Source organism: Colletes latitarsis, chromosome 4 (assembly GCF_051014445.1).
Source record: "Colletes latitarsis isolate SP2378_abdomen chromosome 4, iyColLati1, whole genome shotgun sequence".
Lineage (NCBI taxonomy): Eukaryota > Metazoa > Arthropoda > Insecta > Hymenoptera > Colletidae > Colletes > Colletes latitarsis.
In genome coordinates, this window is record NC_135137.1 from 27,499,782 (window position 1) to 27,525,680 (window position 25,899).

Sequence of the window (25,899 nt, forward strand, 5' to 3'; positions counted from 1 at the left end):
CTACCATTGGTTGGTCTTACCTTCTCTGTTTGTCAAGATATTATTTATAATAATAAACCCATACACAAGGGTTCATATCTGTCATTTGTTGACTAGCCAATCTTCTCATTTCCACATACAACATATTTCAGTAATCTGACACCTAGTAATATTCACAAGAAGCATTTATAGAATTAAAATACAAGATTCAACGTCAGATACTGGGTTCTGATCGTAAATAGTTGAGTGGAATTAATTTAACTATCTTTCGAAAGAATTATTCCAATACAATTCCTATAAACAATGTCAAATAGGACACATATTTGTATGAACTTTTGTTATTATTTTCTTGCGTAGACTCCATCTCTGAAGTGGGCCCACATGCTACGGGACACCCTGTATAATATGGAGCTGTATGTCTGCGAAAATCATGAGAAAATTGTGCATTTTCTATCAGAATATTAATGCAGAAACATTCATAATATATCATTCATAAGCACAATGATCAGAATCGTGTCAGTCAGGACACTTTTTTTTAAAGGAACTTTGTTCGATGACATATAATTCAGTTAGTTTTGATTATTTTCGTTTGAAAAAAATCGTGAACATTTGCAAACCATAAACGAAGATGTATACTAAATATCGAAATTAAGAAAGTTATCCTTTTTTTTTGTAAAAACAATCTCAGAGAAGCCCAAAAAAATGAAACTCTAGACTATAGTAGCTAGAAACTTTCCGCCAATAAAACACTTATCACTCTGATGAAGGAACTTTGTTCGATAACATATAATTCAGTCAGTTTTGATTATTTTCGTTTGAAAAAAATCGTGAACATTTGCAAACCATAAATAAATACGTATGCAAAATATCGAAATTTGTTAGAAATAAAGCGCCATTTGCTTCTGCACCACCTAGAGTTCTTCTGACTTACTACTATTATACTGTGTGTCTTTTGTCTGTAACGAAGCCTCTTATTAAATGTGTGTTACTGAGGGGAAGTCGAGTTTTGCTCATTTGAATCCCCAAATTCTCACAAAATTAAGAAAGTTATCTTTTTTTACGTAAAAAAAATCTCTGAAAAGATAAAAAAAAATGAAACTCTAGACTATAGTAGTTAGAAACTTGCCGCCAATAAAACACTTATCACTCTGATGAAGGAACTTTGTTCGATAACATATAATTCAGTCAGTTTTGATTGTTTTCATTTGAAAAAATTGTGAACATTCGCAAACCATAAATAAATACGTATGCAAAATATCGAAATTTGTTAGAAAGCGCCATTTGCTTCTGCGCCACCTAGAGTTCTTCTGACTTACTACTTTTGTACCGTGCGTCTTTTGTCTGTAACGAAGCCTTTTATTAAATGTGTGTTACTGAGGGGAAGTCGAGTTTTGGTCATTTGAATCCCCAAATTCTCATAAAATTAAGAAAGTTATCTTTTTTTACGTAAAAAAATCTCTGAAAAGACCAAAAAAATGAAACTCTAGACTATAGTAGCTAGAAACTTTCCGCCAATAAAACACTTATCACTCTGATGAAGGAACTTTGTTCGATAACATATAATTCAGTCAGTTTTAATTTTTTTCGTTTGAAAGAAATTGTAAACATTCGCAAACCATAAATAAATACGTATGCAAAATATCGAAATTTGTTAGAAAGCGCCATTTGCTTCTGCGCCACCTAGAGTTCTTCTGACTTACTACTATTACACCGTGTGTCTTTTGTCTGTAACGAAGCCTCTTATTAAATGTGTGTTACTGAGGGGAAGTCGAGTTTTGGTCATTTGAATCCCCAAATTCTCACAAAATTAAGAAAGTTATCTTTTTTTACGTAAAAAAAATCTCTGAAAAGATAAAAAAAATGAAACTCTAGACTATAGTAGTTAGAAACTTTCCACCAACAAAACACTTATTCCTCCGATATTTTCATCGTCTCTTAAAATGTTAGAGTTGCATTCACAGACTCCAGGCACGATCGCCAGTTGACGTGTCAATCTATCGTGTTTAGCCCATAAAATAGCGTATTGGGCTTCTTCGCGTCTTTCGTCAGCCGACGTTTGGACGGAAAAACAGCCCCCAAAAGGAGCGGTGGTCGCTTTCGCCTAGCGACCGCGTCTCGAACCCGCTGGCGTACTACTTCCAGGCAATAGCGAAGCGAGTCGCCGCGCTAAAAGAGAATAATAGAACGGCCGAGAAAAACGAACGTCGCCTGAAAATACACGGGCACTTTGAGGATTGACTCATGCAATAATTTATATTGCGCGCTCGCGTTCGTCCTCTTCCTTTCTCCCTCGCTCTCGCCCAAACTCCCTCGATTTCTCTTTCTCTTTCCTTCGTCTTTCTCTTTGTATGCAACCGACTATATTTAAGTGCATCGCTCCACGCTTATGAGACAGAACGTTCCTCGTGGGTTACTGTCCTCTCCTCCGACTCCCCTTCGACGAAGTAAACGCCTTTACGCCATTTATATATCGCGCACAAAGGCGTCATATGCGCGGCAATGCACGTGCACTTCGTGCCGCATGAATGTACGCGAACACGCCTATGCCCGGCACACGGTGGGCTAACATTTTTTATTTTCCACCTTTTTTCCCACCCGTTACGCCGACGGCTGGAAAAGCGGATCCGCATTGTTACGCGAATCAGATGATAATTGCGCGATAGGTTCAATTAAGGGGCCATTATACCTTGCACGAGGGCGGATTGAAAAGTTTCCGGAATTACAATGAAAATGAAATAAATCTGTTCCAAATTATACTTTAGTTTTCAACATAATCTCCTCCAACGTTTCTCTAGTTTTTCTATTCCCACCCGGAAATGACTTTCTTCGAGATCACCAAAATATTCGTTTACAGCCTCCAATCCATTGTTTTTGTGGTTCGATAGTAATATAAAATGTAATTTATTGAGGTCTAATAAACCATACAGCGAAACTACAAAAATAGCGAAAAAGAGACGTTTTATAAAATCGTTTCGATAGTAATACACAAGTACGGGAATTCCCCGCGACCGACTGGCGAGCTTTACTTGGGGGTTCCCTTATGGTCGACCAGTACTCCAACGTAAAGCGCCATCGTGCGGCCATAAACGTCCCAATTATGTATCATTTGAATGAAATTCTTCTATGATTGTAAATATGGAGCAAAGGTAGTATAATTTGTAGACTAATAGAATAAAATATTTTGCAACAGAGGCATAACAATTTAGCTGATCGAATAAGCGTCATGAATAATTTGCCAATAGGTCTCATTATTGTGGTCCGATAGTAATATAAAATGTGATTTATTGAGGTCTAATAAACCATACAGCGAAACTACAAAAATAGCGAAAAAGAGACGTTTTATAAAATCGTTTCGATAGTAATACACAAGCACGGGAATTCCCCGCGACCGACTGGCGAGCTTTACTTGGGGATTCCCCTATGGTCGACCAGTAAGCGTGCCACATAAAGGAAGACCTACGATTGATGGTTTGAAGAGGATCATTGATTTCTCTGAAATCGCGAAGAAAAAAAGTAAGGTGTTGCTCCTTTTGGTGAATATTGACGTTAAAAACACCTTTAATATGTTGTAGCGATCATGGAGGAATTAAGAAAAAGAAGTTTCCCCACAGAATTAAGGCGGATTTTTGCTAATTATCTGCATGATAGATCCATCATTGTGAACACTATACAGGGTTCTATGTTTAGTCCCATTTTATGGAACCTGGTTTGAGATGAAGTCCTTGACTGCAATAACATAGTTTTAACTGATTGATATTATGTTGATGATTTGGTGCTTACGGTAACTACTAAAGATTCCAAGCAAGCATAACTTTACACTGAGCAGACTCTCACCAGAATTAGGAGATGGTTTAACGATAAAGGTCTGGAAATAGCTATGGAAAAAACTAAAATTCTGCTCCTTATGATATAACCACTGTTGAGGATATTAAATACCTGAACTCCATGGGATGCTCGATAGAGTCAATAAAATTTGTTAAATTCCTTACGTACCAAAGGCACATTCTCTCGGACACTATAAGAGAAAAATCTCGATTAGTTTATAAGAGCGTGCCTCAGGGAAACGTGCTCAGCCTCTTACTCTACTTACTATACTATACTCAGATATAACGTTTAATCAGCCTAATTGTAGATAATATATAAAAATCTCATCGCAAAAGCCATAGAAATTATTAATAATCTTTTGCCTTTAGGTCTTGAACTTTGTCTACAAAAGACTACGTTATTGCACTTCAATAAGAAGAACATTTTCCTCTGCTAAATTAAAATTAAGATTCATGACTATGCTATAAAATCTTGCATTGTTACTCGTTTTTTAGACATACTCCTCCCCTACCAAATATCTCATCAGGTGAGGATCAAATCCAGACATCCTCATAATTTTATACGAATTGAAGTATAACATCAGATCATCATGTATCAGCGATATATCAGAGAATAAAAGGCAAAGCAGTAGAGAAAACAAAAAGACATGCCGTTTATAAATAAAATGAGCAATAAAGAGTTGAATTGAATTATTTGATTTGATTTGTTCCCCTACGGTCGACCAGTACTCCAAAGCGCCATCGTGCGGCCTTAAGCGTGCCACAGTTTTGATTGGATTTTTGTTTCGGAGATGTAGCGATGAATCCATGTCTCATGAAAAATTTTAATAGAGGATTCTAGAGGCCAAAGTAAGACGAAAATCAAGAATACCAATTTGTTGATGGAGGCTTCGTTAAAAACTTATTAACAATTAAATTGAAAAATTTCAAATCGTTCTGGGAAAATTATTTTCGGTTGCGGGGGTCAATTACAATCATTTTTGGTGAATACACATACTTCCGAAATCCTACCCACTTTCGAGAAAAAAATTCGAGTAAGTGCTGAAAGTTTTGGGTGAAAAAAGACTTTCGAATCGTCTTGGAAAAATTATTTTTAGTTGCAGAGGTCAATTGCAAGCATTTTTGGTCAACAGACATAACCCCGAAATCCTACTCAGTTTCGAGAAAAAAATTCCTTACCGAAAATATAATTTCTGGCCAGAAATGTCTGCCCGAATTTTCATGCGAATCTTTAAAACGTCATAACTTCTGAACGGATTGGACGATTTTAATGTTTAAAAAAGCAAACTACGCGTATTTTGGTGGAGGATATGTACAAAACGCAAAAATATTCGAAAAGTTGGTCCTTGACCCCACAAAATGAGAAAAACCCCATAAAAATGGTTCAATTTTCAAACAGCCATAACTCCTACAATTGTGAATATATTTCAATGAAACTTTTTTCTGCAGTAGAGCTTATGGGTACCTACAAAAAAGTATTAGACAACTTTTCTGTAAAGCGTCAAACAAATTTATTAAAAATGAAAAACTAGTTTTTAAGAAAAATCGACAAGGTAGGGTAGGTGCTAAAATTTTTCGACGAAAAAAAAATTTGCAATTAATTCTAAAAAAATTATTTTCGGTTGTGGGGGTCAATTACAATTATTTTTGGTGAATAGACATACCCCCGAAATCTTGCGCATTTTCGAGAAAAAAATTCAGTACTGGCGGAACTTTAAACGTTAATAACTTTTTAACGAAGCCTCCATCAACAAATTGGTATTCTTGATTTTCGTCTTATTTTGGCCTCTGGAATCCCCCATTAAAATTTTTCCCAGGGGTGGCCGAACACCCTGTATATTTCATTATTATCCAAAATAACAACACTGGATTACACATAATTGACCTCATTCCTTCCACAGTTGTTACTACTTTGTTTTTATTTTTTTAATATAACTTTGAAATGAAAAAATATTTTATTTTTGCATTTAATTAATCCTATATGACGTCAATATTAATTGTAAAACGTAAAACATAAATTTTTAATATAGAAAATAGAAGCACAGTAATTAAATAACGCGAGTTTTTACGACTTGAATTCCTACGACACGCTAATGATATTGTGACTATTGCTTTCAGATAACGCGTTTTCTCGTACAACCCGCTATAGGGCAAATTATAGATATTGAAGAAATTTTTATTGATATTTAAATTAAATAATAATTCGTGAATGAATAATTACAAAATAATTTAAATTATGTACTTGAGAAATTAAATTAATTTTATAATTTAAAAAAATAAAATATTGATTTACAATTATATAGTAATTATAAATGAATTTAATGATAAGTAATTATCTATAATAAAATGCCAAATTTTCCAACATTTGAAAATTGTATCACTCCAAACACGTTACTTTATATGAATCGTTTTATATGAGGAAAATTCTCGTAAACGCGATTTCCTATAGCGCGAATTCATACAACGTGCAACGAATTAAGCATTTTAAACGGGAATCTATTGTATATGATGTTGTTTAAAAAACATAAGATTCTAATTTTTTAATAGGAAAAGAATTCCTTGTAAGGTGATTTTGTACTAATAAAGTTGTTACTTCATACCAATGAAATTTTGTTTTAAACACCGTTTTGTTAAACCTGTAATATGAGTTTCATTATCGTGACGATCGATTTAGGACACACCCTGTATATTGGCACTTATCCGTTATGTATACTGCCGCTCAGAAGTTTGGAGTACCCTTTGATCTTTAAAATAAACAAATCTTTTTTCGTTCATATATGAACGTTTTACTGAAGATATTATCCTTACATATTACTTGTGAATTATTTCAAATGAAAATCATAATTGTATTTCGATTTAAACATTTTTTCGCTGTGGATTTTAAGCTTTCGCAAAGTGAAAATTTATTAAAATAAACTCTTGTATAATAATCTACAAAATAATATTGAAGTAAAAACAACTAAATAATTGATTCTCAGTAGCGGCGTATTTATTAAAATGACCAAATCATTACGTTCTATGAGTTTATTCGAAAATACCAGTTTGTACATTTTTCGCGGTTCTCTAAAGAATATTTTCAACGTGCAATTTTTTTCTTATGATATAAATAATATCCTTTCGATATGAAAGATTAAAATTTGAAAGATAAAAGAATTACATATTTCTATAAAAATTGAATGATAGTCTAAATTTTCAAGCATCAGTGTATATGTATACATATACCTACAAAACTATGGAATTATTTTTAGTCACGTATATTTATAATTTATCTAAAATTGTGACACAAAAAATTACCACTCGTTATTTTAACACTTCATTTTATCAACTCCATAATTTAAAATAAAGTTTTTCAGGGAAAGTTATGATTATTTGTTTACCATGAAAAGGAAACACTAGATTTTATTATGTTTACATCAGTTTATTAACTTACAAAATTTACCAAATTTTACGTTTATACATGCCCACAATATCGACATTACTAGCATTATAAATGGAAAGTGTTAACGAAACTCCATCGAAAACCATATTTAAATTCCAGGTCACGAAAAAATAGAAAATAAATTGTATTCTATTAATTTACAGGAATAGTTTTTTATTATTCAGTGAAAATATACAACAAATAATTCTAATCGAAAAATTTTCTTCGACATTGAATATTCATATATGTTCGTTTCAAATTACAATGATTTTAGAATAAACAATTAAATCTGCCAATATTTATATTAAAAGAGTAATAATGGACTAATTCGGACCTGTTGAAATAAATTAAAAATCACACAGGGTCGAGTAAGCATACGCACGTTCGCGTAAACGCGTGCAGTAGTTCAATTTCATCGTTTTTCGGAAGCCAAAGATGTTTCCGGAAACACGAAATAAAATTCCCTCGTTTCTGTGGATCCGTCCGTTCCTCAGAAGCGACTTCACACGAAGTTTATTTCTGACACGAGACATGCCAGCTATGTTTCTGAATAGAAAGCGTCCCCGCATGATCGGTGACCCCAGTGATCCACCTTTCGTCAATTGTGACTAAATAGGACTTAAATTCCCTATATTGAATCACCAGTTATATCACTATTACTTTTCAATATAATTTAAAAGTACAAGTACCGTGAAAAATTTTGAATAATTTCTTCGTGGCTCCTATAATCTCAAAATGTGCGAATAAACAAATAAATGGGGATTTTACTAAAGAAAATAAATAAAAACATGTAGAATAACATTTTTAGAAATAGATGTAAGTTTAATAGTATTTAATGAATGCTAATCTAGTATTTTGTTTCATTTTTTTAAAGATATTAGGGATAAGTGGAAATATAGCAAACGTGATTGTAATTTGTAATTTATATAAGCGTTTAAATAATATTTTTTGTTAGATGCAAATTGTTAGTTTAGCTGGGAGAATAGCTTCTTCGTTATAAATTACTATTTTTATGTAAGGTAAGCTTAATAACTGTAATTTTAACTAATTTTGCTTTCAGTGAAAGAAGAATTTTGTATAGTTTAATAACCTCTATTATTATAAAATTGTTTTCCCAAGCGTAAGTTTATTTTTTAAAAAAATGGAACATCAGTCTGTAATTTTTCTTAATCTACTCTCCACGAGTCTACTTCGTTATGATTACATTATAGATTTCAGAATTCAATTTGCATGAATAACGTAGAAATTGGATGTCCAAAGATTGACGTTTGATTTTAAATTGTTAGACTGAGTCAGAAAAATAATAAAATAGCTATTTAAAATAATATTTCAGTCTTCTATTTTCTGTGAGGTCATTTGGAAATAGCCTGAATATTGATTCACTTAAAATAAACTTTAAAATGACAGATATTTCGAACGAGCGTTTAAATAACAGATATTTCAAATAAGCTTTGAAATAACAATTATATGGTTTACACAATAAATAAATATTTATTCGTCATTTGTAAATAGAAAATTCACAAATCTTCAACAAAGTATACCATTTCTGTCTTATTTTTAAAATATACTAGCAAAATTTGAATGGAAATTATAATTTATATAAATAATCGTATATTCGAAACTCTAGTTATTTCATTAGCAATATGTAATGTTAGTTATAATAAAAAGTTAATGTAAAATAATTGTAGTAATACATGAGTAATTTATATTTAATATTCAGCCAATATGGATAGAGTTAAATATTAAATAAAACTAATTTTGTAAATAAAGACTCTTTTCAAACTTTACTGTCTTCTTTAACAAAACGCTATTTGCTCTAAGTTCTCTTTAGTGACATAGGTTAACAAATAAGAACATAAAATAACAGTAATAAAGGCATTCGTTAATTTTTTAAATGTTGTCAACATAAATAAAAAATCTTTAAAAAATGAATAATATTTAATTGAAAAAAATTTTCTTAATTACTGAAATATCATATTGATTAAACCGAACATTTATCCCTTGTCTAAAGTTTAGTAACTAATTGTTAGATTTCACTCCCAAACGTTTTAATAAATAAATCAATGGAGCTCGAGAAGCCTTTTTATTTTAAAACTTACTTTTACTAGTCAAACCCTCTGTCAAGTAATGAAACACGTTCGTTCATAATTTGTAGTCTGCTAATACGTTTATTCTTCCGATAAGTTTCACACGAGATTTTCAAATTTTGAGAATAAAAGGATTTCAAGCCGAAAATACCATTACATAGAAAATCATGCGGAACGTTTGAATTCAAGAATGCAGACTACCGAGCATTCCAGATTCCCCTGGTTAAAAAAAATATATCTAACAAATTGCCTCGTTATTATGCACCAACAACAACCCTATCGTAATCTCAAGATTGCTTCCTTATCTGTTCGTTTGCGTTTCCGCATCAGTGGAACGCCCCGAAGGGAAACGATTTCTTCCACGCGTTGGATTTTTCCAACACCGGCGATCGCCAGGTTTTACGCCCTATCGTTTTATTGGATGCACGTGCACGCACGTAAAATGCACACGCCTGTACGTGGAAACGGCGCGTTTATAAAGGACTTTCTTAGTAGATAGCCGTGGTCCGCGGGTCTCGCCTCGAACATTACGACCCTCGATATTTGCTATCGACTGCTGTTGTGCAGCATGGGGGTAAGAGGTTGGAACGAGTCTTCCTGTCCTTGGACAGGTCGAAAACTCCGGTTTAGTTGATGTTCTCCAACAGTCGACTACCTCGGTAGTCAACATGGCGCTTCTGATCGAGACTACTCGCCTAACCTTCGCATTAGGGCCCCTGGTAGTCTGTATGGCACGATGTAGAGTGTGGCAGACTGACAAGGGAAGGTGTTGCGACGCAGGATGATACAGTTGTTTAACACAACTTAAACTTTAATAAAAACAGTAACTGAATGTGTTAGATATTCAGTGGAACTAGGCTGTGGTAAATGATCTTTGTTTTGCCCAACGTGTGTTAGATACATTCGCTTTTACGCGTTTTACAGAAAGAGAGAGTGATCGTCACTTGTCACATGAAAAACATGCGAACAGCGGTCCTTGATTGCCCCACCACAATCATCTTTATTGCTTTGGAGATTGGTAGATAGCGATGTTGTCAAAACAGCAGATTCTCAACAGAATGTACAAAGATTGTGTGCTGGTTGAGTTCTAACTGTGTTCTGTCTGAGTTCTGATTGATGGCTGTGTGTTTGCGCGCTTGTCGATTCGGTTAAGGTTGTGATTGACGGAGGTTGTTTTGTGGAAAGGTAAAATGTATGAATTTTGGTTGGTCGGTTGTGCTACGAGGGTGGATCTGAGATGGTCTTGAGGTGGGGCTTGAAATGTTTAAACAAATAGCTGGTAGTGTTTATTGAGGTTTGAACGTGATGTTCTGGTCGCGAAAATTCTTAATTACCTAAAAATGCGATGGTCGCTGCAACCTTTCTCTGTTTACCTATGTTGGGTCTCAACAGAAGGACACCAACTGTTCGTTCGAACTGTGACTTCGATTTTAACGTGCTTTTACGGAACGACTAGAGCGATCCCTTTTGGTGTATGCAAAATATTAGATGTAGATATTCAATGCTTCTTAAAACATAAATAATTAAAGTGGAACGATTATAAGTTCTGCATAATCCCATCTATTCACAGGACGTCTCCTGAAATTTAATATTAATTTAGTTCGTAAGTTTTTGTGTATATTATGCAATAGATTTAATTGTTTGTAAGTGTCGTGCAGTCCAGGCCGCGAGACTTACAGATTCACTATGGTATGTGAGCGTCAGTCGACTCTGGTGAAGGCAATTGGGAGAATTGCTACAGTATTGCAACGTCAATAAACTCCTACTTGGTACATACTTTTTTTAACACAAAAATACACCACAACTTATGAATTGAATTAATATTAATTTTTACGAGACATCCTGCAGTATGTTAGGACAATTGAGTGCGATAATTAGAGTCAGGTGTCGCAAGTATGCAGGACATGCGATGAGAGTGACAGCGCGTGTGAATTATCAGAGGAACCATTTTTATTATAAAGAGAACTCTCGAGAAGCGAGCACGTGCCGTGAAACAAATAATCGAATAGAGTCGGGAATAAATTAAATGTCTGTAATTATAAAATTGTAATAGCCTCAAACTGTATAGTGATCGTGTATAATTAGTGCAAAATCCTGTAAATAAATATTTCTGTACTAAAACAATAAGTAATCCCGATTATTGCCACAGAATAGTCGAAGAGGTTAGACAAACTTATAATCGTCCCACTTTAATTATTTATATCATAAAAAATATTGAGTACACTTAATATTCTACACACACCAAAAAGGATCACTCTTCTGTTATTCTGCAAAAGCACATTAAAACTTAAGTAGGTCAGTTCGTGTCCTTCCCTTGTGGCAGGGGAAAGAGAAATGGGTCGAGTGAACCCGAGAAAATCCAAGAAAAGAGTAAAATCCTTAAGTTAACTTGGAGTTAAAGTAGGTAGTACCCTTTCTCAGTGATAAGGGAAACCCTTGGGAGGGCTGATAATTCCGGGCCATGGCCCTTGCTAGTTTGATGGAACGAGGGGGTGGATTCCTAGGTTACAAGGAGAGGTCTCGAGACCTGACGTTGACTTTTTGATCAGGATTTCGCTCACAAGGAGACTGCAAGGCCTTTGAATCACTGATTTAGATCAAATATTACACGTTGGTAGATTTCGTTCCCCTATTTATAAAGATATAGTATTATGGGGGCAAACTCTCAATGGTTTTTTAAATATTTGCAATTAAAGGTTCGTTACTCCTTACATTGATTTTGGTTCAGATTGGTTACTGAATAGCTGGCTGGCTTGGAATAGTGGCCCGAACTTTCTACGCGTTATACTGGGGGGGGGGGGGGGGGGGGGGGTGATTACCGCTAAATGATTAAATATTTTTTCATTTTCCCAAACGTTTTTTTTTTTTACTTTGTATCAGTTTATCGCACGTAAAAGTGCATACTAGATTGTAAATAAATTGTCTATACTTACTAAAAGTATAATAAAAGTTTCATTTGATACAATCAATACATCCAAGTATTTTATTTTTATATTTATTCTGCCAATGTGACAAATGTTTTTCTTATTATATTCTCCTTTTTTCCCAAACACAGATGACCAGAAAGTTAAGGTGCTTTTCTTCTCTCTTTTTGCGTAACGTTTTCATAATTTTGTAATAAATATATACTTGGATGTATTGATTGTATCAAATAAAACTTTATTAGACTTCCAGTAAGTATCACTCTCCTTGTCAGTGATAGAGCTTGAAAAACTGAAATCAATGATACCCGGTTTTGGGGGCAGATAGTTTATTGTTTTTGAAATATTTAACGTTGAGTTATTACCCACCTTTATTTAATGAAATATGACTAGTGTCGCAAGCGATACGGTTCGAGTCCTGGTTGAGAAATTTTTTACAGAATCTTTGTTTTTCAATTTACTTTTTAATCGTCTGCTTTAATATAGCGACTCATCTTAAAATATATTTTTTGAAACAATGAATTTAATGTTTACTTTGAATATACGAAGGAATATCAAAATTTTAGGCACCGTGTGTGTATAATATTTTCGTATAACAGAAAATCGTTCGCGTTTTATCAATGCGAATCAGGCGACTTTTCCAATAGAGTTGAATTCAAAATCTTGTATCCGTAGAGATACAGCTTTTATTCCATTATTACCATCTATTCAGGTTTATTCACTTCGTATATTCAAAGTAAACATTAAATTCATTGTTTCAAAAAATATATTTTAAGATCAGTCGTTATATTAAAGTAGACGATTAAAAAGTAAATTGAAAAAAAAGATACTGTAAGAAATTTCTCAACTAATTAAATTCATTGTTTAAAAAAGTGTGTTTTAAGATTGGTCAAAAACTGAACATTATATTAAAACATACAATTAAAAAGTAAATTGGAAAAAAAACCTGTAATAAATTTTTCAACCAGGATTTGAACCCACCGTATCAATTTTTCTACATTCATTTTCAACACACGCAGTCATAAATATTTCATCAAATAACGATTGGTAATAACTTTAACGTTAAATATCTCGAAAACTATAACTCATCTGCTCTCATAACCAAATATTATTAGTTTTAGTTTTTCAAGCTCAATCAACATTGAGCAAAACTCGCATCCTGTGTATTTTAACCTTTACAATTCGAAATATGTGACTTTTTTTATAATCTCTGATATTTGAATTGTTTATTGTGTTCTTTGTAAACAATAATTATTATTACAAAGCTAAGCAAGATGTTCGAGAAAGTCCTGGGATTATAAATCTCAGCTGTGTTGAAGGAAAAATATATTTTGAAATGGTATTTCATAGATATAATACAGCATTGATAAAGAAATAAAAGAAATTTTTACATTTCAAAGTAATATAATGTCTATCAAAAAATTAATACAAAAAGCAAGTTGAAAATTCATAAAAATAAATTTTCCTGATACCTAGAATATTAGAGAGGACTAAAACAATCAAACAAAACACAGTGGAATTTCATATTGCTCAAAGAATGTTTTTTTATTTTTCAATAATTGATGGTCATAAAAAACTTTCATTCTTTTTAAAAGTTTTGGAGAGCCACTTCATTTTCTTTTCTGATTTCCTCCTTTTTTTCCTGTTTTTATCAACCTTTCACTCGTCGACTGAGATTCTTTTTGGTTGGTACGAATAACGGAAATTATAATTCAGGATGAAAAAGTCCCAAGTATAATAAAAAGATTTCACGGGACTCATTGCCCCATTAGGGATTAAAAGAATTAACATGGTTATGGGTAACGCATAAAAAATTATACCATTACACCATGTCACGAATGATATTAGTCTGTATTTCTGTCCAAGGCAAATAATTATTATTGATTTCCTTATTTATGGAAGGATCATTTACTACAAGAGGGATCGTTTAATTAATATAATGTGAAAACAAGAAGCGAGGTTGCAAACAGCGAATAATATTAGTCTGTATTTCTGTCCAAGGCAAATAATTATTATTGATTTCCTTATTTATGGAAGGATCATTTAATTAATATAATGTGAAAACAAGAAGCGAGGTTGCAAACAACGACATACAAAATGGTAACATTTATTTCAGCGTGTCACATGATTTGGACAGTCATATAAGACAATTATTTACACACATTTTTTATACATAAACTTACAATTTTCTTCCATTCATCGTAATAAATATTCTTTCCCTACCAGTACAGAAAACATAGCAGAAAAAGTATATTTTAGTTAAAAGAATTTAGTATGATCTGATTAACGAGGAAAGTGTCACCAGTAGCTTATCAAAAAATATCGAAAAGCATAAACGAGATGATTCGTCATACTTAACCGACAGATTAAACAAACGATTCAGTAATTCTTAAAAACGATGCTAAACTGCTTCCTACGTAAGCATTTTACGTTTCTATGCAACATTTACGCGTTACACAAGACGCCATTGTTACCAGATTCTATTCATACAACGATCTTCGATCGATTTCCTCTCTGCAGAAACTTTGTTGTATCATCGTCGCGGAAAATTACAAGCGTTACGAAATTTCTGATTCCTCTTCGAAGCTCGTCTATATTAACATAATGGCCGACAATCTATTCGATTCGACGCGAATGCAAATATTTGTACTTGCTCGGCTCCTTTTCCGGTTTCGACACCGACGTACGTGAACGGAGGACTTCGGTTTCCTGCCGCGTCTCGAGTGTATTTTTAAAAGTAAATTTTTCGGCTCCGAGCCGCGCCTTAAGGGGTCTGTCTGGTTTCGAAGCCTAAAAGTTGCCTGATATTTGAATTTCTCTTTTAACAATCTATCAAACGTGCCAATTTCAAATTTTTTACGCGTGCAAGTTGCGTCACACAATTGGGACTGGTCATACCCAGTGGTTCGATCTCCAGGCATCAGTATAAAACAATTGATAGACATTACTATACCATTTTATTTTAATCTCTACAATTTTTCTTTTATCTCTTAATATATTCGAGATACAATCCAATTGCGTGACACTTATATTTCTTTATGTATTACCAAGTTAGAAGAAACTTGAACACATATAGGGTGTTCGGCCATTCCTGGGAAAAATTTAAATGGGAAACTCTAGAGGCCAAAATAAGACGAAAATCAAGAATATCAATTTCTTGACTGAGGCTCTGTTAAAAAGTTATTAAAAAATTAAATTTATAAATTTCAAATCATTCACGGAAAAATTATTTTCGGTTGCGGGGGTCAATTACAATCATTTTTGGTCAATACACATATCCCCGAAATGCTGCGCATTTTCAAGAAAAAAATTCTTTGCCGAAAATACAATTTCTGGCAAGAATGCTACCTCGAAATTTCATGCAAATGTTTAAACTATCATAACTTCTGGACGGATTGGAGGATTTTAATGTTTCAAAAGGCAAACAACGCGTATTTTGATGAAGAATATATGGAAATTCTAACAATGTCGGAAAAGTTGTTCTTTAACATTTAAAAATGAGAAAAACCCGATAAAAGTGGTCCAATTTTCAAACGGCCGTAACTTCTACAATAGTGAACATATCTCAATGAAATTTAGTATAAAAGTAGAGCTTATGGATACCTATAAAAAAGTACTAAACAAAATTTCCGTAGGACGTCAAACAAATTTATTAAAAATGAAAAATTAAGTTTTAAGAAAAATCGACAAGGGTTTGGTAGATAATTAAAATTTCAAATCGTTCTAAAACAATTGTTTTTGTTGTAGGGGTCAATTGCAAGCATTTTTGGTCAACAGACATACCCCCGAAATCCTACCCACTTTCTATTAAAAAATTTTTTATCGAAAATCTAATGTGAGGCTAGAAATGGTTCCCTGAAATTTCATGCGAATCTTTAAAATGTCATAACTCCTGAACGGATTGGACGATTTTAATGTTTCAGAAAGCAAACAACGCGTATTTTGGTGAAGAATATGTAGAAATTGCAAAAATATTCGAAAAGTTGATCCTTGATCTCGCAAAATGAGAAATACCCAATAAAAATGGTCCAATTTTCAAACAGTCATAATTCCTACAACAGTGAATATATTTCAATGAAACTTTTTTCTGAAGTAGAGCTTATAGGTACGTACAAAAAAGTATTAGACAACTTTTCTGTACAGCGTCAAACGAAATTTCTAAAAATCAAAAACGAATTTTTAAGAAAAATCGACAGGGAGCAGGTGACTAAATTTTTCGGCGAAAAAAAAATTTTCAAATCGTTCTGGAAAAATTATTTTCGATTGCGGGGTTCAATTACAATCATTTTCGGTTATTAGATATATCTTCACAATCCTGCCCATTTCCGAGAAAAAAATTCGAAAAGGTGCTGAAATTTTTCGGCGAAATTAAAAAATTTGAAATCGTTCTAAAACAATTATTTTTGTTTGCAAGTGTCTATTACAATCATTTTTGGTCAATACACATACCCCCGAAATCCTACGTACTTTCGAGAAAAAAATTCTTTACCGAAAATATACTGTGTGGTCGAAAATGTTACTATAACTTTTTAAGGAAGCCACAATCAACAAATTATTATCCTTGATTTTCGTCTTATTTTGGCCTCTAGAATCTCCCATTAAAATGTTTTCCAGGGTTGGCTGAACACCCTGTATATGGGTGACACGATTTTTCACTAAGGAGCTGAAATAATGAATTCTCAAGATTAGATGGTGAAGAAAATAAATCTAAATAGGACTCTTGAATATTAATGATGCTGTATAAATAAGTTCTATGACAAATTGTGGCAGTTTTTAATTGTCTAAAACCAAAGTTTCGTTTCCGTGGACAATTTAAGGGGTTTGGACTGACGATTAACGTATTAATGCATTAATAAACTAATGCATTATGAAATTAATAAACTTATGACCAAGATTAGCAAGATAACTTTTGTTTAAGTCATATAGAATAAAAGAATCAAGAAGATTTTTTTATTGTGTATAATTGCTGCCAAACAATTTGATCTCTTTTATAAAGCTGAAAATACAAGATGGCTGAAACAAAGAATGAAAATCCACAGATTCTTCGTGTCTACTATCAATTAAAACTGAATTTTCTAAATGATCACTCAAGAGATCAAGTTGATATTTCATGAATCAAGGCGATACAAGATCCTACCTACTTATAACTATTAAAAAAGAAATTGTCCTCCGGTTTATGGTTATCTTCATAAGTCCTTCATCATTTTGCAGTCTGAGGACCTGTTTTCGACAGGCGATTAAAAGTTTCGGGATTTCATTTCCGGCGCGCGGTATTTAAATATGAGACGACAAGATTATTTCTACGGAGAAACAAGAGTTGTCTCGAAGAATACTTCCCGCGCTTATTCTGTAAATATCTTCAGCAACGTGTTACTTGCACAGTAAAACATCGATTATCCGGTCTAATATGAAGGAAAACAGGAAATAAAATAATTTTTGAATATCCACTATTGGAATAAATCTTTTTTAAAAATTAATTAAATTCTTGAAATAAACGAAGACTTTTTTATTAAGTAATAAGCAATACCAGGTGTTAAACGTATTGGAATATGATTTAGTTTACTTACCAAGGTTAAGGAAATGTAGTTTGCAAGTATATTTATACACTAATGCCATTTTGTGTACGATTAAGTTATAAAATACGTAAAATGTCATTACTTTGTAAATTTACTTACAGACCCGACAGTTACTCAAACCTGGTACGTGATCCGAAGTTACATCCCAGCAGGATTAGGGTTAACAGTATTTAACTTTGCTTCCAACTCCAGCAACGCTCTTTTTATTCTGTTATTCATAGGATCTGCATGCCGTGCCTGTTACTTACGAGACGCTAAACTGGAACACTTAAATTGTAGGCGTAATATATCATAGAACTTAACAAGATTGTTGTACGTATGACGCATACAGACGTCAAAGTGTAAACAGCGTTACTATAGCGCTTTGTGAGACTGATGGCATAATATGTCTTATTTCGTACTCCGATAATTAATGTTCTACCGTATATCGAGAGTAATGTCAAAACTTGATGTATATGCAATTTATTAATTACACACAATATACAGGGTGTTCGGCGACCCCTGGGAAAAATTTTAATGAGGGATTCTAGAGGTCAAAATAAGACGAAAATCAAGAATACTAATTTGTTGATGGAGGCTTCGTTAAAAAGTTATTAATAATTAAATTAAAAAATTTCAAATCGTTCTGGAAAAATTATTTTCGGTTGCGGGGGTTAATTACAATAATTTTTGGTGAATAGATATACCTCCGAACTCCTATTCACTTTCGAGAAAAAAATTCGAGAACGTGTAAAATTTTTCGACGGAAAAAAAAGTTTCAAATCGTTTTGGAAAAATTATTTTTGATTGCGGGGCTCAATTACAATCATTTTCGGTGAATACACATACCCCTGAAATCCTACCCACTTTCGAGAAAAAAATTCGAATAGGTTCTGAAATTTTTAGACGAAACTAAAAATTTTCAAATCATACTTAAAAAATTATATTTAGTTACAGAGGTCAATTACAAGCATTTTTGGTGAATAGACATACTTCGAAATCCTACGCACTTTTGAGAAAAAAATTCTTTACCGAAAATATAATTTCAGGCCAAAATGCTTCCCGTAAATTTCATGGGAATCTTTGAAATATCCCAACTCCTGAATGGTTTGGACGATTTTAATGTTTCAAAATGCAAACAACGCGTATTTTAGTGGAGAATATATAGAAATTCTAACAATATTGAAAAAGTTGTTCTTTGATGCCGTAAAGTGAGAAAGACCCCCTAAAACTGGTTCAATTTTCAAACGGTCATAACTCCTACAATAGTGATAGTGCCTCATTGAAATTTTTTTCTGAAGCAGAGCCCATGGGTACCTACAAGAAAGTATTAGACAACTTCTCTGTAGAGTGTCAAACAAATTTATTAAAAATGAAAAACAAATGTTCAAGAAAAATCGCCCCAAGGGTGCCTAAATTTTTCGATCAAAAAAAAAATTTCAAATCGTTTTGGAAAAATTATTTGCGGTTGCGGGGGTCAATTGCAATCATTTTTGGTGAATAGACATATCCCCGAAATCTTGCGCATTTTCGAGAAAAAAATTCAGTACGGGCGGAACTTTAAACGTTAATAACTTTTTAACGAAGCCTCCATCAACAAATTGGTATTCTTGATTTTCGCCTTATTTTGGTCTCTAGAATCCCCCATTAAAATTTTTCCCAGGGTTGGCCAAACAACCTGTATTAATTTCAGTGGTTTGCGAATTACGAAAAGGAAACATTTTATTTTAGTTACTATTACCAACAAAACTAAAAAATGTTCAAGAAAGGAACAATATTAAATATTTTGCTTAATTATCCTTTATTAAGGTTTCTAATATTTTCACTAGCTATTCAAATCATGAAGAAATCCCGACCTGCCTAATTTTGACATTTTCGTACATCCCCTTAACATTTATTGTTTCATTTTCTACTGAAACTTTACTTCATATACGTATGACATATTTCGTGAAAATATTACAATTCACTGATACGCCAGAGAAAACGATTTTTTTTCCAATGTGAAATTATATAACAAATTTTTCCTACTCTGGTTCAAAATGAGGTCGACTACGTAATAAACATATCTGAAATCACAGAAATTAAATTTTGCACAAAAAAAGGTTCAGAAATTGTTTCACTTTCTACTTAAACTTTATATACGTATGACATATTTCGTGAAAATGTTACAATTCACTGATACGCCAGAGAAAATGATTTTTTTTCCAATGTGAAATTATATAACAAATTTTTCCTACTCTGGTTCAAAATGAGGTCGACTACGTAATAAACATATCTGAAATCACAGAAATTAAATTTTGCACAAAAACAGGTTCAGAAATTAATTCGGTTTTATTAACGCTAATTATAAAATAGTGTGTATCACAAGAATTATTGCGTTAATAATTGATTTATGTTTAAATGTCTGTCAGTGGCTACTTCTATACCTCATTTAAAAATTAATTAACGTGGGATGTAGATTTTTGTACGGACAATAAAAGTACAATTTTGTTAGTTGCTTTGTCGTGTATTAAGAGAGAACAAAGGATTATCGTCAATAGCATGAAATTCTCTTATTACCAGTTTATCTATTATTTGTAAAAGGCGTTGCACGTATTATTCTACTATAACCCTGACACTTTGATACTCCAAAGATGTCTTATGTCGCATTATCTGACATGTATTTTCCAATAACTGTCGCATGTCTGTCTGAAATAGGAAGTTTTGCGAGATAAAATTTTGTTCATTGCAGGGGAGTACAGAGTCTGTATAAGAATAACATGTTATCGGTTGGAATAAACTAATTGAAGATAAACTATAAAAATACACAAGTATTTATGATAATTTCTATACAAATTTATGAACGATGTTATTTCATGTATTTAATTGATTTTTCTCTAATATAAACAGAACGAAAGTAGATTAGTAAATAAATTTTGTACATTGATGATATTATATTTTATTAAATTACAAAATATATCAAATATTATTACTATATAAAATTACTCACAGATCATACAATAAACAGAACAAAAGTAGACTAGTCTGTAAATAAATTTTGTACATTGATGATATTATATTTTATTAAATTACAAAATATATCAAATATTATTATTATATAAAATTGCTCACAGATCCTACAAGTTATCATGACTTATATATTCCAATAGAATTATGGGTAAAAGGAATTTAACAAAATCAGTAGCAATATTGCTTGATTTCATTTTTAAAAAATGAAAGATATATCCATTAAATCTCCGGACGGAAAGAAATCTGTAATTATATAAACTCAAAAATGTTTAAAAAACATATACATTATAAATTAATAAATTAAAGTAATTTATGTGTAATGTAAAAGTGTATAATAGTGTGCTTTCAATAATTACTCAATTATGATTGTATAATTTAAAAAATCAATCTTTTTTTCTTTTTTTCAAAGGAAAGAAGATAAAGAATATTTATTTCATTATATTAGCGTAAGTAATAATTGCTTTTACATTACATATAATTTGCATCGATTAATTTTGTTTGAAATGTACATTTTTTTAAATATTTATGTGTTCGTATATAGATTTTCTTTTTGAACTTGAAGGTGATCTATACTTCATTTATTTTTTAAAAGGAATAATTTATTTGATTTCCCAGAGATATTCCAAATGCATTTACGTAATGCACAATGTGCATTTCCAGCATTGAATCTCGACTACCGCCATTAGGCTTTATCATCCAGAATTACGCGTTCGAATCTCGGATTAAAATTGATGAATCACTGCCCGCCATGGCTACAACGTTATCTAGGAAGCGTTACTGCCTCAATTTCTTTCGAGATACGGGTACGCGAATTGAATATCCAAGTACACAGTGGTTTCAACAGAATTTATCTTTCGTTTCTTAATACACATTCTCATTATCGACGATTCGATTTAAACGGTTTTCGAAACTGGAAAGAGTTAATAGGAATGTATTCTGCGAATAGTTTTACTATGTTATTGTAAATTTATGAATTAAACGATTCGATACATTACTTGCAACAAAAATATTATGCACATATTATATTTCATACTTGGTATAGAACGCCAAATTGAGAAATAGATTGCAACTTCACGAATAAGTTTGCGAAATTAATGCAAAATGAATTAAACGACAGGAGTATTACATATTACATTTTATATTTCATAAATTGATCGTTACTTTTATTACTTCGATGCTGAGAATTTAAATTAATGCGGAAGAGAATACTTATGTAATAAAAATGATGATAGGTTGATATTAGCTAAAATAGAATTCTACGAATTTTGTATGTTCGTTAAATTTCTGCTATGGTAATTTACACAAGCATCCTCCGTGTGAAATCGTGACTTTGGATGAATAATACTTCAGGAAGAATCTAGAAAATAATACTATTAGTGTTTGGTAACATATCTAATGATCTATTGAATTTTTATTTCTTATACTTCTTAAAATTATTATAATTATTTATTCCGGAGTAAGAGCTATTCTGTGAGCTCAATAATATTAAGAACTGTGCTGCAAACTTAAAAATATTAAGAATTAACACATTATATTTGTAATATAAAAATAAATACATTATATTTTTAAAATATAAAAAAATATTCGAATTAGAATAAATTTGTAATACAGAATATTCGTATATATTGCCAAATAATTTTATGCTCGTTAATGAAATAATATTGCTAATAATAAACAAAAAAATTGTATAGCATTGTGAAAATTCTAATGTCTTTTGATTATTTTGTGATTGGTATTGGAAAAATATACATATGTATATGTATATGTGTATGTATATGTTTTTTGTGGTACGCTTATGGCCGCACGATGGCGCTTTGGAGTACTGATCGACCCAAGTAAAGCTCGCTATTACTATAAAAACAGTTTTATAAAACATCTCTTTGCTACCTTTGTAATTTCGCTGTACGGTTTAGTAGACCTGAATAAATTACATTTGATGTTACTATCGGACCACATTTTTAATTATTTTTAACAAAATTCAGTGAATTACATTTCAGGTAAATAAATAGCTTGTAAAAGTTCATGAGTAAATACTAAATTATAATTCATTTTAATGTAACACATGAGAGGTAAAATTTCTGCTAAGATACTCATTAAATTTTTGTGTTCATTTGATCTGTATTCAACTTGTAAGATATTTAATTTCATCACTAATCGCAAAATTTTTGAAAAAATTTTGGTATTATAAATTTCACTCTAAATCTAAATTTCACTCGAAGGCATTTTTTATAGCTCGAAAGTGTTCTCATTTTATAAATTTTTATTTTTTCGAAAGTGTGTAGAATTTCGAGAGTATGTCTATTCACGAAAAATGCTTGTAATTGACCCCCACAACCGAATATAATTTTTTTATAACTTTGTAACGAAGCCTCGAACAAGAAATTGATATTCTCGATTTTCGCCTTATTCTGGTCTCTAGAATCTTCCATTAAAATTTCATCAGTAACCGATCTTTATATTTAAAAATTTCAAGCGACATTTGATGTTCTGATGTGTATACAAGAAATACGTCATACAAGCAAGAAGCTGATTTGTTCTTCAAAAATTGCATTTTGTAAAGTGGACAATGGAACTGAGAACTGAGAATAAATGAAGCTTTTATCATTGCAAGACTTTGGTCCCATGTTTCTCGCAATTATCCAAGACTCACTGTATCGAGAAAAAGAATTTGTCAATTGTTCGATTTCTGGAGCACGTCCCATTTCTTGGACAGCTACTCTATGGCGTGTAAGGCAAGAAGCTGATTTGTCCTTCAAAAATTGCATTTTGTAAAATGGACAATGTTGTGATAATACGGTTGTCATAGATAAGGATGTGAACTTTGTTTGTGAGTTGTGGTCTAGTGTTTGTATTTGTAAGAGAGCGTGAGCGACCGAACGTTGTGTCTAACGTACAGTATGAATCGAGGATCGAAACAGAGAGGATTGAAATATATGTGAGATAAAAAACGTACAAAAATGAGAGACAAAAGCAAAAAGGAAAAATCGTACTCTTACATCAGTGGTTTTAATTGTCCATATCTTTCGTGTAGTGTCGTTGTTTTTTGTTAATAAATATTTTCTTGTTCATTTTACTCACAAATGTAACTGAGAACTGAAAATAAATGAAGCTTTTATCTTTGCAAGACTTTGATCCCATGTTTCTCACAGTTATCCAAGACTCACTGTATCGAGAAAAAGAATTTGTCAATTATTCGATTTCTGGAACACGTCCCATTTCTTGGACAGCTACTCCATGGCGTGTAAGGCAAGAAGCTGATTTGTTCTTCAAAAATTGTATTTTGTAAAATGGACAATGGAACTGAGAACTGAGAATAAATGAAGCTTTTATCATTGCAAGACTTTGGTCCCATATTTCTCGCAGCTATTCAAGACTCACTGTATTGACAAAAAGAATTTGTCAATTGTTCGATTTCTGGAGCACGTCCCATTGCTTGGACAGCTACCCTAATGCGTGTAAGGCAAGAAGCTGATTTGTTCTTCAAAAATTGCATTTTGTAAAGTGGACAATGGAACTGAGAACTGAGAATAAATGAAGCTTTTATCATTGCAAGACTTTGGCCCCATGTTTCTCACAGTTATCCAAGATTCACTGTTGCGTCGCGAAACATGTCGTTCCGCTTACAACAACAATTCGGCCTTTACATTGACGCTAAATGGTTTTAGTGTCAATGTAAACTAAATAACCGTCATAAAGGTCCCGCTCCAGCGACCTCGCGACCTGGTCCTGACCGTTGGGCCAGGGTTTCTCCCGATACCTGGGACGCATAGTCCACCCTCGCGAACGCGAAATGCAAGAAGTACCAGCGCACCAATCTTGAACGAAAAAGGTTCTGATTGGATGCGGCTGGCTTCTTGCATTAGGATATAAGGCGCGATATTTAGCTTACAAATCAGACCAAAACGTCGAACACCATCACGTATCGTCGTACTGTTATGCCGTAAGCTGCAGACTCGTCCAATATTAAGTTGATTTTGCTTGGGAAAGGTTCAAGCACTCGGACAAAGATACCAGGATATACTCTAAGGTTTATTCGGAGACTGAACACTGATGCACTTACAAAATCAAACGTGAAAATGAGCCCGGAGGGCCAGGAGCGGTTTTATAATTTTTGGTTTAGGTACAGCCGGGTTAGGTCTGGACGTATGACGCATTTGTTTTTACCCTTAACACCTCGACTACGGCAGACTTTGACACACACCGATCGTACCATACGGCAGAAATTAAGTTACGCTCTCAGTATCGCAAACGCAAAATTTGTGAGCGCCTATAGGCGCCCACAGTAGTCAAAGGTTTAAAGGAGTCAACAAGTTCGTCATCTTCTTGGTGTATCGCTTACGACTAACCTTATCGCTATGAGTAATACTTATTTTCTATGGGGGCCTACGGCATGACTGTACGAACGAGAGAGGGTCCACGCCACAGAAATACAGTTCACTACGACAAACCAACGCCTTGCATATCAGCAGACGTGCAAGAAGAGCTCTCGACGCGCAACACATTGCAAGAGCTCTCAACGCTCACTGTATCGAAAAAGAGGATTTGTCAATTGTTCGATTTCTGGAGCACGTCCCATTGCTTGGACAGCTATCCTATAGTCGACAATTGTACTTTGTATTTTTTTTTTTACTTACCTTCGGGCAAAGGATGCAGTGTCACCGCCGTTGACAAGCGTCCGCTTCCCATGGAAACGAGATGCGGCGCTTCCGTTTGTACACGCAACGCTCGTCCTGCCTCGCGCACCTCAAGACCGGCGGTTGCCATGCCTGGATAAAAAGAAAAACAGAAATAAAGCGGCCTGAAATTAATTACACAGATCACGTCGGGGTCCCCGTAACGTTATAATTTACTTCACAAAAGAGAACCGTCCGCTCTATTAATTCCGTGCGCCTCGGGGACAGGTGTTCCGTTTTGACTTTAAATACACGTTTCGCATTGACCACTGAAATTAATTCGCGGTTCCGAGAGCAAATGTTGATACGCGATTAAATTGATTTTGCACGTTGAAACCGGGACGAGGGGAGGGGGCACCTTTCGCGCGGTTGTGCATTGCTTACTGTCCAATTAATCAATCTCGACTTTGATTCCGAGTTTCGTCGTGACACT

At 33.0% G+C, this 25,899-nt stretch overlaps 1 protein-coding gene across 4 annotated transcripts in view; it reads right to left on the minus strand.

Annotated features, from left to right (window-relative positions):
* LOC143341138 (uncharacterized) overlaps positions 1-25,899 on the minus strand; it is a 230,344-nt gene that overhangs the window by 100,844 nt on the left and 103,601 nt on the right. For all 4 annotated transcript variants that reach the window (XR_013079561.1, XM_076763830.1, XM_076763828.1 and 1 more), the window contains exon 2: positions 25,428-25,559. Coding sequence is in view for 3 of the 4 variants with exons in the window: in XM_076763828.1 (XP_076619943.1) it covers positions 25,428-25,559 (132 nt within the window). In the remaining variant the exon portion in view is untranslated. The remainder of the gene's footprint in view (positions 1-25,427; positions 25,560-25,899) is intronic.